The 14,904-nt window shown below is 44.8% G+C and overlaps 1 protein-coding gene and 1 non-coding gene across 3 annotated transcripts; both read left to right on the top strand.

Annotated features, from left to right (window-relative positions):
- Window positions 1–4,476: 4,476 nt before the first annotated feature.
- TRNAL-CAG lies at window positions 4,477–4,557 on the top strand. Its single transcript has one exon. It is a non-coding gene; the product is annotated as a tRNA-Leu (tRNA).
- A 6,366-nt stretch (window positions 4,558–10,923) lies between these two features.
- Window positions 10,924–14,903, top strand: LOC112889063 (RNA-binding protein 38-like). Of its 2 annotated transcripts, none has more exons than XM_025955546.1 (8): window positions 10,924–11,529; window positions 12,081–12,204; window positions 13,194–13,320; window positions 13,556–13,592; window positions 13,686–13,911; window positions 14,030–14,146; window positions 14,219–14,316; window positions 14,433–14,903. In XM_025955546.1, the coding sequence occupies exons 1-6, from the start codon at window positions 11,260–11,262 to the stop codon at window positions 14,116–14,118; spliced, it is 873 nt and encodes a 290-aa protein (XP_025811331.1). In that variant the 5' UTR covers window positions 10,924–11,259; the 3' UTR covers window positions 14,119–14,146; window positions 14,219–14,316; window positions 14,433–14,903. The 2 variants fall into 2 exon arrangements, with proteins under 2 accessions (XP_025811331.1, XP_025811330.1); XM_025955545.1 differs by having other exon boundaries at window positions 10,926–11,529; window positions 13,191–13,320.
- The last annotated feature ends 1 nt before the right edge of the window (window position 14,904 follows it).

A 14,904-nucleotide genomic window follows, 5' to 3' on the forward strand; every position in this document is an offset into this window, starting at 1 on the left:
GGCGGACGGTCCGCAGGCTAATTTCATGTTTGTTCCAGAGACTCTTATGTCTCTGGAGTTGTGGAACTCTTAACTGCGGACGGTCCGCTGGTTGGGTGCGGACGGTCCGCCAGGGCTGTAACGGCTAGTTCTGACACGCATTAAATGCTCTCTGACTCTCTGGTTTATAACGGCGGACGGTCCGGTTTTTAAAACCGGACGGTCCGCGATCTCGCAGAAAAGACTGTAACGGCTAGTTTTTGATGGGATGTCTATATATACCCAATGCCCGGCCTTTGGGTCTCTCTTTTGGCCATTTGGACTGCATTCTTGACCCTCTAGAGCTAAGACATCTCTCTTTCACACACACTTGCTAAGGATTTGCATTTTTGAGAGTGAGAGTGCTTCCTAGTGCATTGCATCAAGAGTTTGAGCTTTGTGGCACTAGGGAATCTTCAAGCAAGGATTATTGGCTTGTTACTCTTGGGAGTTGCCGCTCCCTAGACGGCTTGGAGAAGGTGATTTCGTGGAGCTTCTTGAAGGAGATTGTTGAGAAGTCCCGATTTCGGTTGTGAGAGGTTTTGTGCTCACCTCACCGGAGTGGTGAAGAGCAACTCTAGTGAAATCGAGGTGTGGAGTGGTTCCTTGTTTTTAGCCGGCTCAAGATCAAGAGGTTCTTGATAGAGGAGCGGTTGATTCTTGGAATCCACCTCAACATGGATTAGGGGTGACCGGCAAGTCATCGATACCACGGGATAAATTTGTGTGTCAAGCTTGGTTATTTCTCTAGCTCTCTTTAATTGTTGTTATTTTGAGAAATTTACTTTACTAGAGCTTGAATTGTATTTTGTCACCCTAGGTTGCAAACCTTTCTAGACATAGTAGTAGCATGACATAGGGATTTCTTTTATTACTAATTAAATTTCTCTAGTGTTGTTGATTTTAGTTTTAAACCGCCTATTCACCCCCCCTCTAGTCGGTGTTCTTGATCCTACAGCCGCAATATCCGCGCGCGGCAGCAACGTGTTCGACTACTTCGACTTCGCGAGGACGATCGGCAGCTCGCCGACGACTACATCAACTACTCGTCTCGACTTGAAAACTAGTCGGAATCGGTTCCAACTAGTCGAGCTTCATCAACAAATCGTCGCAGCTTCATCAACGAGCTCCACGGCTTCGTCGACATTCGTCCACGAATCAAGCTAAGTGATTTATACCTTTTATGACTTGTTCTTCACGAGATCGGCTACCTTTTTTGGTACGCCTCTCAACGGGCATGAAACCCTCGGGGGCTATACCATGATCGATTACTTGTCCATGTACGACTCTCGATGGGCATGAAACCCTCCAGAGTTACACTTCGCCGACTATCTTTGCGCACTGCGCATCCTCTTTGTCGCATGACGACTTCTTTGTCTTCTCTTAACGGTTGCTAAAGTACTCGGGTAGCACACGTCTTAATCCGTGAAACCTCGGCTCTTCTATAAGCCTATGCTCCTACGCGTGCATGCGGCTAAGCTCCCTACGCTATGGTCTACGGCCATCAGGGATCAGGTGCTTAAACGTAACAGGCTAACTGACCGGGGAAATTACATGGCCTAGCAAGAGCAAGACGCGAAATTTTTACACCGAATAAATTTTGGTGTATTTATATTATTACTGAGTACTACTCGGTATCTTCGCATTATGCTACATAATGTGTGCATTGTCTTTTTTCAGGTCAAGCTTCAGCAACAACCCTCCAGGCAGCGCGGCGCGCCATCGCAGTTTCGCTAGTTCCCAGGCTCGAGGGCTAGACGATGCGCACTACTCGACATGACTCATTCAACTCTCCTGTCTTGTAAGCTCGGGGGCTGGACGCCGTAAAACTACTCGAAAACGATTCATATGAAGACTGAGAGTGTAGAAGAAACTTTAAGCCACCGCACGGTTAAATAAACCAGCGGGAGGCTTAATTTCACTATGCAGAGGCGAAGAGTTTTTTCAGAATTCCAGAGTAACACCAATGCCACGGTTTTTAGATCCTTATCTCCATATTTGTGGGATTTGGATTTAAGACTCGGGGGCTGCGGGGTACGTGGCATCGACTACTTATTTTTCAAATTTCTTTGAAGGATAAGGAGGATTACAGACTAATGGGACCCTCAGCCTGATTCTCCAATTCAACCTAAGGCTCGGGGGCTACTCCATATGGAGTGCGATTTTTAAATCGCACACCATAATAAAAATTCGGGGCATGAGCACCTCATAGTTTCGATGCAGCCAAGCAAGTACTCGAAGAAGAATTTCAAGACGAAGCTTCAGAAGAAGTTGAAGACTGCTTCAGAAGTATTCGATAAGCCTGCAGTACTCAGCTACGAAGAGCTCGGGGGCTTGTCAGACCCGGGGCCATCGGGCTGGGTACGTAACGTAGTTTGAAGAGGTCTAAGAGATTAAGTCCGTCTTATCTCTTATTTATCTGGTTTATCTCTTATTTATCCCGTTTAAATAGGAGATAGAGCTAACCAACACGGAGAGGATCTACTCGAGATATGCTCTGGCATGATCCCTTGACGGAGGTTGGTTAGTATCTTTGTAACTCTGACCTCTCGGATATATAAGGGAGGTCAGGGACCCCCCTCAAAACAGAAGATCATTAGATCATTCTACATCAAAGGCAATACAAACCATACAGGACGTAGGGTGTTACGCTCCGTGCAGCCCGAACCTGTCTAAGTCTTGTGTTCGTTGCACCTTCGAGTTCCTGATCTCGGCGTCTCCTCACCCAAAACTTACCACCTTGGGCATATCCCTCGGTGGGCAGCCGGTTAAACACCGACAAGAGGGTGGAGATCCTGAGACTATATTTCTTCAATGCTTAGAGGTAGTCACATATGATTCAATTAAATTAATTAAAAATAATTGTACGTACCCTATATTGTATTACCCAACCCTTGGCGGGGCCGGGCGCGTCAGGTACGTCCACAAAATGTGGCGGGTTCACTGGAGCAAACCGCTCCTGAAGCTCCGCCCTCCAGGTAGGTGGCACGGCAACCGGGCTAACAGCTTCACCTGCAATGGGAAGCCCAAGCAGGTACGACATGTCCTGCAACGTGGAGACCATCTCCCCACATGGCAAGTGGAACGTGTGCGTCTCCGGACGCCACCTGTCCGCCAACGCCGCAAGTAGAGAGCGGTCCAGCTGCATCCGCTTCTTGGCGCCACCGTCTTGGCCGTCGCCGGCCTGAAGCATACGTGCGAGTGGCAGCAAACCAGCCTCACGTAACCTGTATATTTTGCATTCTAGTTACAATTGTCGTACAAGCTATACATTCATTCCGTACAAAAATACAAAGTATCACCTGTCAAGCCAGCGGTCATCCAGGTGCAACAACTCCTTTGCTACACGAGGGCGCAACTCGTGAAGCTGCTGACCCTCCACCGCTGCCAGGTACGACCTGTGCCGTTCGTCGGTGTTCGCGTCAAGGAGCTCCGGTGTCTGTGTCATATCTGCATAAAAAATATAAGTACCCTAAGACATATTCCTACAAACAATTGAAAATACTAAAAACTATTCAAAATATAACTACCCTAAGAAATATTTCTAACAACTATTGAAAATACTAAAAACTCCTCAAAATATAACTACCCTAAGAAATATTCCTAAAAACTATTGAAAATACTAAAAACTATTCAAAATATAACTACCCTAAGAAATATTCCTAAAAACTATTAAAATTACTAAAAACTATTCAAAATATAACTACCCTAAGAAATATATCTAAAAACTATTGAATATACTAAAAACTATTTAAAATAGAACTACCCTAACAAATATTTCTAAAAGCTATTGAAAATACTGAAAACTATTTAAAATATATCTACCCTAACAAATATTTCTAAAAACAATTGATAACTATACGACTAGAACGAGAATGTACCTCCAAACGACGTGTGAACAGGGCTTCGCCGCTTCCTCTCCTCTCTTCCTCTCCTCCCTTTCTTTTTTCTTGATTTTTGCTGAATAATATGATAATTTGGGGATGGTTGGGGGCTTAAATAGTCGGGGGGGGGGGGGGGACGTCCCGCGCGTTGGGAGGGCGGGATGCCCCTCCGGGTAATCTCCCGCCCGTTCGAAGGGCGGGATGCCGCGTCAGGGACCTCTTCGCGAATAAAAAACTTTCTTATTTGCGAAGAGGCCCTCAGGAGGGGCCTGAGAAATATTTTTGGACCCCCCGTCCGTTGGATGTGCGAGAGGTCTCCGGCCCCACACCTCCCGCCCGTTGATCGGGCGGGAGGCACCTATTTTTTGAATTTTTCCAAAACGGCACTAGTTTACGGAATTTAATTTTTTTAAACCCCTTTTTTCGGCATTGTGCCGCGGTTCTGGCCCATGTGCTGGCGGGCTGCCGGTGTGGACCGTTTTCTCATTCCGTTCGCCGGTAGTCTTTGCGACTAAGCGAGCCACATGGGTTCTTTCTCGTATTATTAGAAGTTGTAGTTAATGAGGCTCACAAAGTCAAGATGGCCGAGTTGGTCTAAGGCGCCAGTTTCAGGTACTGGTCCGAAAGGGCATGGGTTCGAATCCCATTCTTGACAATATTTTTATGATACCTTTTCCCTTTTTGGTTTATGCTGTCCTGTACAGTACAAGTGCCTCAAAATTGGAGAGATCAGGGGGAGGCGGGAGTAGCTCTTTTATACGTCACCTTGTTCCTCCTCGTTCACCCCGTGTATGTCTTTTCTCCTTCTTTTTTTTTTGTTTATGATGTCCTGTACAAGTGCCTGAAAATTGAATCAAGATTGTCTTTTAAATGTCGCCATGTTACCTCGTTCACCCGTGTATGTTTGCACAATTGCATGGTGATGCGGGTTCTTTTATCCGACTTTTTGTAGCAAATTCACATTGGTCGAGCAGAATTGAATCAGCAAGTGGAAAACTGCTAAGTTCTGTCTTAGCAAAACGGGAAATGAAAACAAGTTTCCATAATATTTCTAGAAACAGTGAACTTGTCAGGTCTTTTATTGGGTGAATAGGTGGCAGATGGGTAGCAGCGGCGTTCGTATCGTGTGCGTGGAGACGAGCATCAAGGGGAACGAGACGGGGTAATAAAAGGAAGAGATGGTTCTTAATTTGCAAGCTGTGATTAGGTGATCGTGGTTGGTCCTGTTGTGTTCCCGCCACGCACACCGTGCTGACATGGGCTTCATCTTCTCCACATGCGTCAACGGCTTCAAGATCATGGCTGTAGTTGTAGCTCATGGGATGCAGAGGGGAGGGACGGAGCCGCGGAGGACCGGGGCCGCAGCGAGGGGCGCGGCGCGGCCGCACGTGGTCGCGGTGAGGTGCGCGGCACCCGCCTGCCTGCCTGCCTGGGCGGCCGGGAAGCGGAGGGACGGGGCTGCAGCGACAGGCGCGCGGTCACCGAGGTGCGCTGCACCCGCCTTCCTGTCTGGGCGGCCGGGAAGTGGAGGGACGGAGCCGCAGAGGACCGGGGCGATGGGGCGGAGTGCCGAATGCGGGCGGCGTTGCCGGTGCTGGCATCCTGGATGGGCGACGAGGGGAGAGTGGGAGACGGGGAATCGAGATTCGAGAGGGAGAGGGGGCTGGCCGGGTGGGTGCTGGGAGTCAGGGTTTCAGTCGTGTATAGACTAGCGGATTGGGCTGGACCGACTGCTATTTCGGGCCGTAGCGTTGGGCTCGATTGGCTCGCGAGCCAGCTCGAGCTGGGTTGATAAAATACCGAGCTAAAATCTTAGCTCCGTTTGGTAATATTTTTCAACGAGCCGAGCGAGTTAGTGAGTCATAATTTTTTTCCAACCTTACTCAAGCCCTCAACCCCCCCCCCCACCCTCTATCTCATGATGCCCATGGAGCCCCGAGGTCCCTCCAACATTTTCCAACAATGAATGAGAAGAGGAAGAAAATAAGAATGAAGAAGAAAACTAGAGGAGAGAGGAGGAAGAAGAAAAAAAATAAGCCCCTAATTTCAAATTTTAAATCCGCCCTTTAGCTAGGGAATAGAATATTGGGGAAACTCACTAATATTTTAGGAAATAGGGTATATGGACCTGTGTTATGGATTTTCTTTATGTCTTCTCTGTCCAAACTGTTATTCCCAAAATTTTCTTACATCTTGCAACCATTTGTTTTGCACCTGTCTTCCTATCGAAAATCTTATTTTTAATCATGTATTTTTCACATCCTTGTGTTGAAAAGGATCGCAAGTTGCTCAAGTTTTCATGTGCATTCTCTATACATTGCTGATAACCCCATCTTTTCATTAACCTATTTTTCTTTGTACATGTCATGTCATCCCTCAACGGTGCATATGTATAGGTGATCTGATATTTATTTAAAGGATAAGTTTGACACTATTCCCTTCATTCATAAATGCAATAACACGGTCACAAATAGGTATTGTATCCATTTATATTTAAAATTGATAGATTGAAAGTTTGTACAACTGCTATATCATCATGACATAAATATCGTACATAAATATTGTACGTACTCCATCCATTTGAACAGTTCAAATATTATTTTCTTAAATTAAAGGTCCAAGATAGTAAGTTTTGACCAAATAGTTATCTAGAATGTCATATGTTTACGAATGGATATATTTCAGGTATTTTTAAGAGGTACGGGTAGAGATGCATTGGCACTTGTATTTTTTCTTTCTTCGAATAGTTTACTCAAATGAGTTTTTGACTGTCCCAATAAGGCAATAGCACTGATAAATCAAAACTTTCCCGATGCGTCTAAGGCCGTGTCCAATGGTTAGAGCCAGCAATAGCTCTAAGCCAGCACCAGCGCAGTAGGACACAGGCTAAACAGATGCCAGGGGAAACGCGCCTGTGAGAGGAAGATGCAAGAAGTGTTAGGCCATCTCCAACCGTCGTTCTCTATATTTTTCTTCTCTGTATCCTTCATTTACAGAATTCTCTATAAGATTCTCTCCTCTATATCTCATTTCTCTCCAACAACATTCTCTAAATCTCGTTATCTATACATTAAATCCTATATTAGAAACGTATTTTATTCCAAATTTTTGTACGTACGTATTTATCATACCTCGAATGCTATGGACATATTTTATTTTTATTTAATTCAGTGTTTAAAACGTAAAGAAAAAATAGGGAATAGGAGGAAACCTGTAGCATTCTCTATTTTAGAGGACCATTTAGAGAACGCTGCTGGAGCAATAGAGAACGGAATCTTCTCTATATATAGCGTAGAGAACGGTTTAGAGGGCACCATTGGAGATAGCCTTAGAGTCAGGCGACGAGCAAAGCACTAACTCGTCAATTTTTCCATATTATATTAATTAAAAAACTCTCTTAGCTGGCTTAGAGGTACCCCGTTGGAGACGGCCTAAGATACCGCGCTGTCTGCGCACCCCTCCCTCCCGCGCTATTTATCAGGCCCAAACCGTTCCAAAGGCAGGCCATCGCCGATCTGAGGTTCCACTCTGACTCTGATGATCCGATCCGATCCGATCATCCGCGGCCCGACATTAGACATAGGGATAAAAATATGAATGTGGATATCTGAAAAATTCGATACCATATCCGCTTAAACATCAATATGGATATCCGTATTCGTATTTGAATTTAATGTGGTAGTAAAGTGGATACCTCTGAATCCGATTTTTATTATTTTTCTCTATTCGACTCTACATCTGTATTCGATAATATCCGACACTATCTATATCCGTTTCAGTAAAATTATTTAAAAAATTATATTTATTTTCCATAACTAATGTTATTAATTTTTATAATAAAATTATAAGAAGACTAAGTTTACTTGTAAATATTCTTGTTTTATGGATGAAATTACTTTTATATTTTTTTATTATATATTAATAAAAATATTTATATATTTATTAAAAATAAAATTTTATTTTCTATATATTTATTTATTAAAATATTTGTTGACCAGCTACCTGAATCGCCCTTCGTCTTCCGTCGTCCGAATTGTCGAAAGCAGAGCGCACGGCGCGAAGTGACGCGACAGCCAGGCCCCCGCACGCGGGCCCCACGGCGCCGTCCGTGCACGCGCCTCGCTTTATCCATTTCTCTTCTCCCGTCCCTTCCCACCAGCCCTGTGACGAGGAGTTTAGTTGACCCATGCCGCGATGGCCTCCACGCCAGAAAGCCCAAAAGCAAGCTTTGGAGCCTTCCAGGTCCCGGCGGCTCTGCTCTTAACAAGCACCTGAAACAACATTTTGGCAAGCGAACCAATCTCTCTCTCTCAGCAAGCTAAAACGTTGCATGGTTTTATGATGCAACATCTTCTGCTCATGTCCTAGGCTCCTAGCCCATTCGGAACACGAGATCAAAAAGAGAATTTATGAAATGACTACTGTGTTCTAAAGCAAAAATTATGAAAAAAAGTTGTGCGATCGGACGTCTCGAACCAGCCCTAAGATTTGTAGAGGTGGGAGAACGATATGCTTGCCTGCTTGGCGAAACAAGGAATAATGATTGAAGCATAAAGCGAGGTGAGTTTGAGCAAAGAAGAAGCTTCAAACTTTTCCACGGATAGATACTGTGGCTCTGGATAAGCATGGAGATGCAACAACTGGGGGGCCACCCAGTGTTTCCTCGCAACAGCATAGCACCCGCCCCTTTTATGGCAAGTAGGGAGGAGTAGGACGATGCCGATGGAAAGGGAGCTCCCTCCCTGACTAACCGGGTAGCTTCGCTTTTTGCCCTTCCGATGAAAACATGGCTGTGGCTTCTCCTGCTACCAGTTTACCACCTGCAGGTCTGATCCGCCACCATGTTCGGGCCGTCGGGCGGCAGGTGCACAAAGTTGAGCTTCTGCATATTAGAATATTCCATGCTACACAATATCATAAGAATTAATCATCAGTTAATCGGCGATCTTCGGTATAATATTCTTTTTAGTTATACAGTACAACTTAGATACTCACAACGTATGCATACTCATATGTATATATGTATGAACACATATATGCAAACCCTATGATCATCGGCAAATCCTCGAGATTGCCGTCGACGGGAACGTCGCCAACCACTGAAAGCATAACGCCATTAAATTTTAGAAAATTTGCTCCCATGGGGAGTCGAACATAGGACCTGAGGTGCTACTGAGGCTCCTGTAACCATTAGCTTACCGGCTCTTTCGCGGGTATAATATTTGCCCATAAATAATCGGTGAGAAAAAATCTTGGAAGCTTGTAGGATGTTATGTTGGGCAACCCATTGAAAGATGAAAAGGCATAATGGATTGAAAAGTTACAATTATTTTCTTTAGACTATATAGGTTGTTGCAGTGACAGTGAGTTTCATTATTGTTCGTCTTTCTCTCTAACTAGTTATACAACTGTGCATATAGATTTCTTTAGATGGTGTCTTTTCTTTACTCCATAATTGATTATGCATTACATAATGTACATAAAAAATTCTGCCGCTGTAAGGTGGATCCTAATTGAGTACAAGTAAATAATTGAGAAAAATCATTGAAACCGTGGTTACATGTAGCTTTATTAGGATCAAAAGTATACAATGTTTACCTTTGTGTTTAATATAGTGTAGGGGTTTATTCATCGATCAACAGTTTACCACAAAAAGCTTTTTAAGTTTTCTTTTTTAATAAGAAGCAATAATGGGTAAGCATTAATCTTCTACACCAAGGTGATGAATCTTTAACTGATACAGCATGTAGTCACCGACAACGACCTCAACGACCCGTACAAATAATAGCGCATAAGTGAAAGGACCACAAACATATATCCAGCTATGATAATATCGATGGATACGCTTGTACCTCCACCCTGCCCTAATGGAATGCACCAAAGCACGTAAACCTGCCTGAACATATGCTTATTACACCTTTTGTGTTTTTATAGACATATTCTTGATACCATATGTTACCAATCAAAAGAAATTAAGCTGGCACCACAATAAAAAAACAATATCAACTAAATTCGTTCCATACTTATGCAAGCACAAACCACCTTTGATTTTTTGGATAGATGGAAAAACTACGGCGGGAACACAAACCTTCCTCGGTTTTTTGATAGACAAAAATCCTATGCTACCACCTTTATTGTTCGAAAAATTGAGCCAGTCACTAAATAAGAAGGGTAAAAAGATAAGCCGACATTAAATATTCTACTTAATCCATGGCTGGTATAATCCTATACTACTTAATCCTATACTACCATGATGACAGAAATATTATTCGCTTTTTACACTTTCATAGATGGAAAGTCCCGTACTCCCAAATACGCCAACACTCGAAAACTTTTTTAATAAAAGTGATGAAAAAAGGCAGGTGCATTCTAGCTTATAGATGGATTATTGTGCAAAATGAAGCACCTCACCCTCATCGCACCTCTCATTGATAATATATGCCAGAATCATTTTGGCGCAGGCCATATCACCTCAAACCACCTTACAGATAAAACCACATGCTTTCAGACGCCGCATTCGATCACTTTCTAGCTCCAGCCGCCGTCGCGGGCTCACGGCTCACAAAGAGTGCTTAGGGGCCACTACAGATAAAACCACATGCTTTTGGATACCGCATATGATCGCTTTCTAGCTCTAGCCGCCATGACAGCTAAAAATAAGTAAGTTAACAATCATTACGTATAAAACCATATACTTTCAGACGCCGCATACGATCATTTTCCAGCTCCAGCCACCGTCACCACTCGCCGAGAGCAGTTTAGCGACCATCGAAACAGAGAAACACAGTGAACTCTAAGTCACAATACGCTAAACCGCTCTTATAATACCAAAACAGCGATCAGCCGCAGATGGTAATATACCCGTTTGGCTATATATAGATAGCCGTGGGGCCGGAGCGAGGAGGCATACCCCAGTTGCAGTGGTGCCCTCTCTCTCCCTTCCCCAGTTCTCCCCGAGCCCCCCCAAGCTCTTACGGTCGTCCCCTCTCCTCCCGTCCGGCCCGTCCCCACTGCTAGTCTCTCTCTCTCTGTGTGTCGCGCGGGTTCTTTCGCGAGCACCCCGCGGTTCCTCACCAACATCCGGCTCCCTTCCTCCCCCCCGCCCCTCTCCCGCGTAATCCAACCGCTAATAATAACCGCTCCTCCGATTAGGGCCATCCCCACCGCTATAATTACGCCCCCCGCCTGCGCGCGCGGGCCTATCAGCCCTAGCTAAGCTAACCCGGCCGCCTCCGCTGCTCGCCTCCTCACTCGCGCGCGTGTCGTGGTCGTGTCTAGTCAGCTGCTAGCTAGGGTTAGGGTTTGCTGCTGCTGCTGCTGCGCGCGCGTGCATGCGCGTGGGCTGGGCGCGGCAGGGATGACGCCGCAGCGGTCGCCGGCGGGGGCCGGAGGAGCCGGAGGAGGAGGAGGAGGAGGGGGAGCGGGAGGTGGCGGCGGGGGCACGCCGGCGCTGCACTACCTGAGCGCGCCGTACGGGGACACCACCTTCACCAAGGTCTTCGTGGGGGGCCTCGCGTGGGAGACGCGCAGCGAGGGGCTGCGCGCGCACTTCGAGGTGTACGGGGACATCCTCGAGGCCGTCGTCATCACCGACCGAACCACGGGCCGCTCCAAGGGCTACGGATTCGTGAGCACGCCTTCCTCCTGTGCTTCTTTTTTTTCTTGTCCGTATCTGCTGTGCTGTCTTGGGGGTGCTTGTCCCGTACGTTTTTTTTCCCTTTTCTGTTGGGGATCAGGGGTTCGGTTCGGTTCTGGAGCTAGAGGATGCTATTCTCGGTGCGAAGATGGAGTGTGTGGGTTGAATTTGGAGGTTCAGTGATCAGCGATTTCTGTGGCCGCTGCTGCAATTGGCCGCGAAGGTCTTAGAATTTGGCAGTTTTGCATTCCGTGCCTGGAAATTTGGTGGATTGTTGACTCAGTAGTGATAGAATCGAGGGGAGGAGTTAGATTCTGTTACAGAGAGGAGTGAAAAGTTCCCCTGTTAAGCATTTCTAGGGTTTATATTGATTTTTTTTTCAAGCACTTGGTTATTTCCCCCTGTGATTCAGGGAACTATTTGTATTTTTGATAGGGGTATGCTGAAATCAGTGCAACCTTTGGGGTTTCGAAATTCAGTTCAGATATTTCGTCTTTTTCCTACTTTTGATTCATCTTAATTATGTTTGGAGGTATGTACAGGTAACCTTCCGGGACCCAGAATCCGCGAGGATGGCCTGCATGGACCCGTACCCGGTTATTGATGGGCGGCGCGCTAATTGCAATCTCGCCATCTTGGGGAGGCCTGGTCCAGCTGTGCCTTTCGGTAGGTCTGCTAACTTTCCCTGTTTTCCTATATTTTTTTCTTGGACACCCTGTTTTCCTAATTGCACAGCTGTCAAATTTACATATGATTCTTTCCAGCTGTTTAAGCTCTTGGTGGAATGTAATTTTTTAATCAATGCCCAATTCCCAATGTATTGGAGTCATCACAATCATACATTTTCAATGATTTCGTAGTTACAAAACTTGATGCGGTTTGTGCACTGCCCCTTCTTTTCAACCACAAACCAATAGTCTTGTCACTAGTTCTAAAAGAAGGAAAAGGACTTGTCAGCAGAGGAGCAGTAGATATTTAATTCCTTGCCTGAACATTCATAGCACCAAAGAAGGCTGTAGGATCTTCTACAAGCTCATGTATAAAGAAGCATTAGCTGTTAAATAAACAAACCAATACAGCCACTAGTCTCCTCTGGCAACTATGTTTGGGCCTTTGCGGTTAGTGTTGGACTTTGAAGGGAATAATTGATAACAGAAAGAGTATGAGCTGGTGGGTGGTAGAAAGGGTTGGCGATCATCACTGTTTTTCGGTACATATTGGCCACTTACATGTCAGACATCTATTTCATAGTCTGCAACTTGGAATGGCAGATATTAATCATCAGAAGTCAATATCTTTGCTTGTGATCGAATGCAAAGCTTTTGCGATGTTTACTGTTTATTTATGGGCCTTCATGGATATTTTGCTATGCACACTGTTACAGAGGGAGAGGGTAGTAAAGTAGCAAAGGTTTCTTAAGTTTAGTAGAAAATTATTGGCTTGCACCTTTTCTCTCAGAAGATTACTGACCAAACCCATCATTAGAAAGTCTAAAGTGCAATGTAACTCCACGATCCATGCACCAACAAGTTTCCCTTATACTTGATACCTCTGCTTAATGTAATGCACACATGTTCACCATTTTAGCATCTGTTTGTGTGTATTCAATTATCATGATAAAATTTCCCCTGCTTTTCTTTTCATTGTGGTAGTAGCACCTGTAAGGCCGGTCATCCCATACAATGGAGGTGTGGCGGTTCCAGGGGGCATGTATGTGCAAAGCCCAACATATCAGCAACCCCCTTACAACTACTCACAGGCCTTTGTATATCCTTCTTATGGGTAGGTTAACAGTTCATTCAATGCATTGTTGGCAAAGATCATGCCCAGCTATGAATTTGATCTCCTGTTAGGCTGTGAATATCTGGCATGATGATTAAAGTTGTAGCTAGCCTGGAACTTATGATTTGCAGGATGTAGTGTAGAAAATTTTCCCACTTGCAAGAATACCTTTTTTTTTAATTTCCAAGTGAACAGCCTAGCTGTTTAAATACTGACCAATTGTTTCTTGATGCAGGCCATCAACATATGGACCTGAATACTTATATCAGCAGGTGGAGAACTCCAGAACCTTTAAACCGTATTTTTTCTTGTATAATATAATAAATTGAAATTGTTGCTCATTTGTTTTATTTTTAGCTTTGTAGAATGCATATGGTCCATATGTTGGACAACAGTATGTTCCAGTTTATGGTGGTCCCAGGACAGTAGGCCCAGCAGTCTACCCGTATGGGCAGTTTGGCCAACCTGTACCAAGTGATCATGCTTATTCTCCTGGTTATGCACCAAGTCATGTTCTCCCACTATCAAATCAGAATGTTAATGCTGCAAATGTTGTGCGCATGCCACCTGTTCAGCAACAATTTCCTCCAGGTATGAAGTCCACTGTTGTGTCTCATCAAGCATACTTGTCCAAGAATATCTGTTCTATTGCTCAGGACCATCTTATCATTCTCTTCATATAATTCGTAAAGTACTTTTGTGAAAACAGGAGGCCCACACCCTCAGCAACAGATTTTGGTCCCTGCTCGTGCACCACCATTCCCACAGAACAACATTTCTGAACAAGCATCGGGCTGACAAGGATGCCAGAAAGTGACAATTTGAGGTGTGTTTACCTCTCAAGTACTCCCACACATGTTCCCATTATTCTGTTGTAACATTCTGTTTCCCTCTGTAGGTATCCTATAGGCTGCAGCAGGACTAAGAACAGCAGAACCGCTAAATTGGGCGGCATGCTTCTTTTTCTTGCAAACTGTTTTCTTTTGCACTCTAAAGGTTAGTTATTGCATTTATCTAACATCTAAAATATGCCCTTCTATTAAAGAAACTAGGGCATCAGAGTATGTTGCATCGTGACTGAATCAATCTATCTGTTTCTCACTATATTCCAGGTTGTCCGTATTCATGGTTACCTGAATTGTTATAATGTGAACGTCTGTGATCTGTCCCGCCGGATGGGGCAGGAAAATGCTGAGAAACTGAAGATGAAGCCACTCTTGCTCAGCTTCTGTCAGTGTCTGTACATTCCCCATCTCCTGCCAGAAATTCTGATAGCTGGTGGTCTGTGCCCGGACCAAGTGGATGCTGGAATTGGAGTCCGGCCTCCAACCTGTGTATAATATAGGTCATGTAGGTCCAAATCGTAGAGCAGGTCCATTCTTTCGAACATCTGGTTGTGTATATACATTCCTCTTTGTCCTTTTCAGTATCTTCAGTGCATGTTTTCATGTCGCATTAGGGTATAGGTCTTTCAGCGTCATTGTATCGTCGGTGGGTCTTAGTACATTATTATCCTGAAACTGTAAAATTATATATCACCTATGTCAACTGTAATCAAATAATGACAGCCCTATCCTGGGAAAG

Source organism: Panicum hallii, chromosome 4, assembly GCF_002211085.1.
Source record: "Panicum hallii strain FIL2 chromosome 4, PHallii_v3.1, whole genome shotgun sequence".
Lineage (NCBI taxonomy): Eukaryota > Viridiplantae > Streptophyta > Magnoliopsida > Poales > Poaceae > Panicum > Panicum hallii.

What these genes read in the sequence shown, in the direction of transcription:
- LOC112889063 (XM_025955545.1), top strand. Translation starts at nt 11,260, where the DNA reads ATGACGCCGCAGCGGTCGCCGGCGGGGGCCGGAGGAGCCGGAGGAGGA. An exon ending in TTTGTATATCCTTCTTATGG is followed by an intron (nt 13,321 to 13,555) that starts GTAGGTTAACAG and finishes TTCTTGATGCAG; the next exon opens with GCCATCAACATATGGACCTG. An exon ending in TCAGCAACAATTTCCTCCAG is followed by an intron (nt 13,912 to 14,029) that starts GTATGAAGTCCA and finishes TTGTGAAAACAG; the next exon opens with GAGGCCCACACCCTCAGCAA.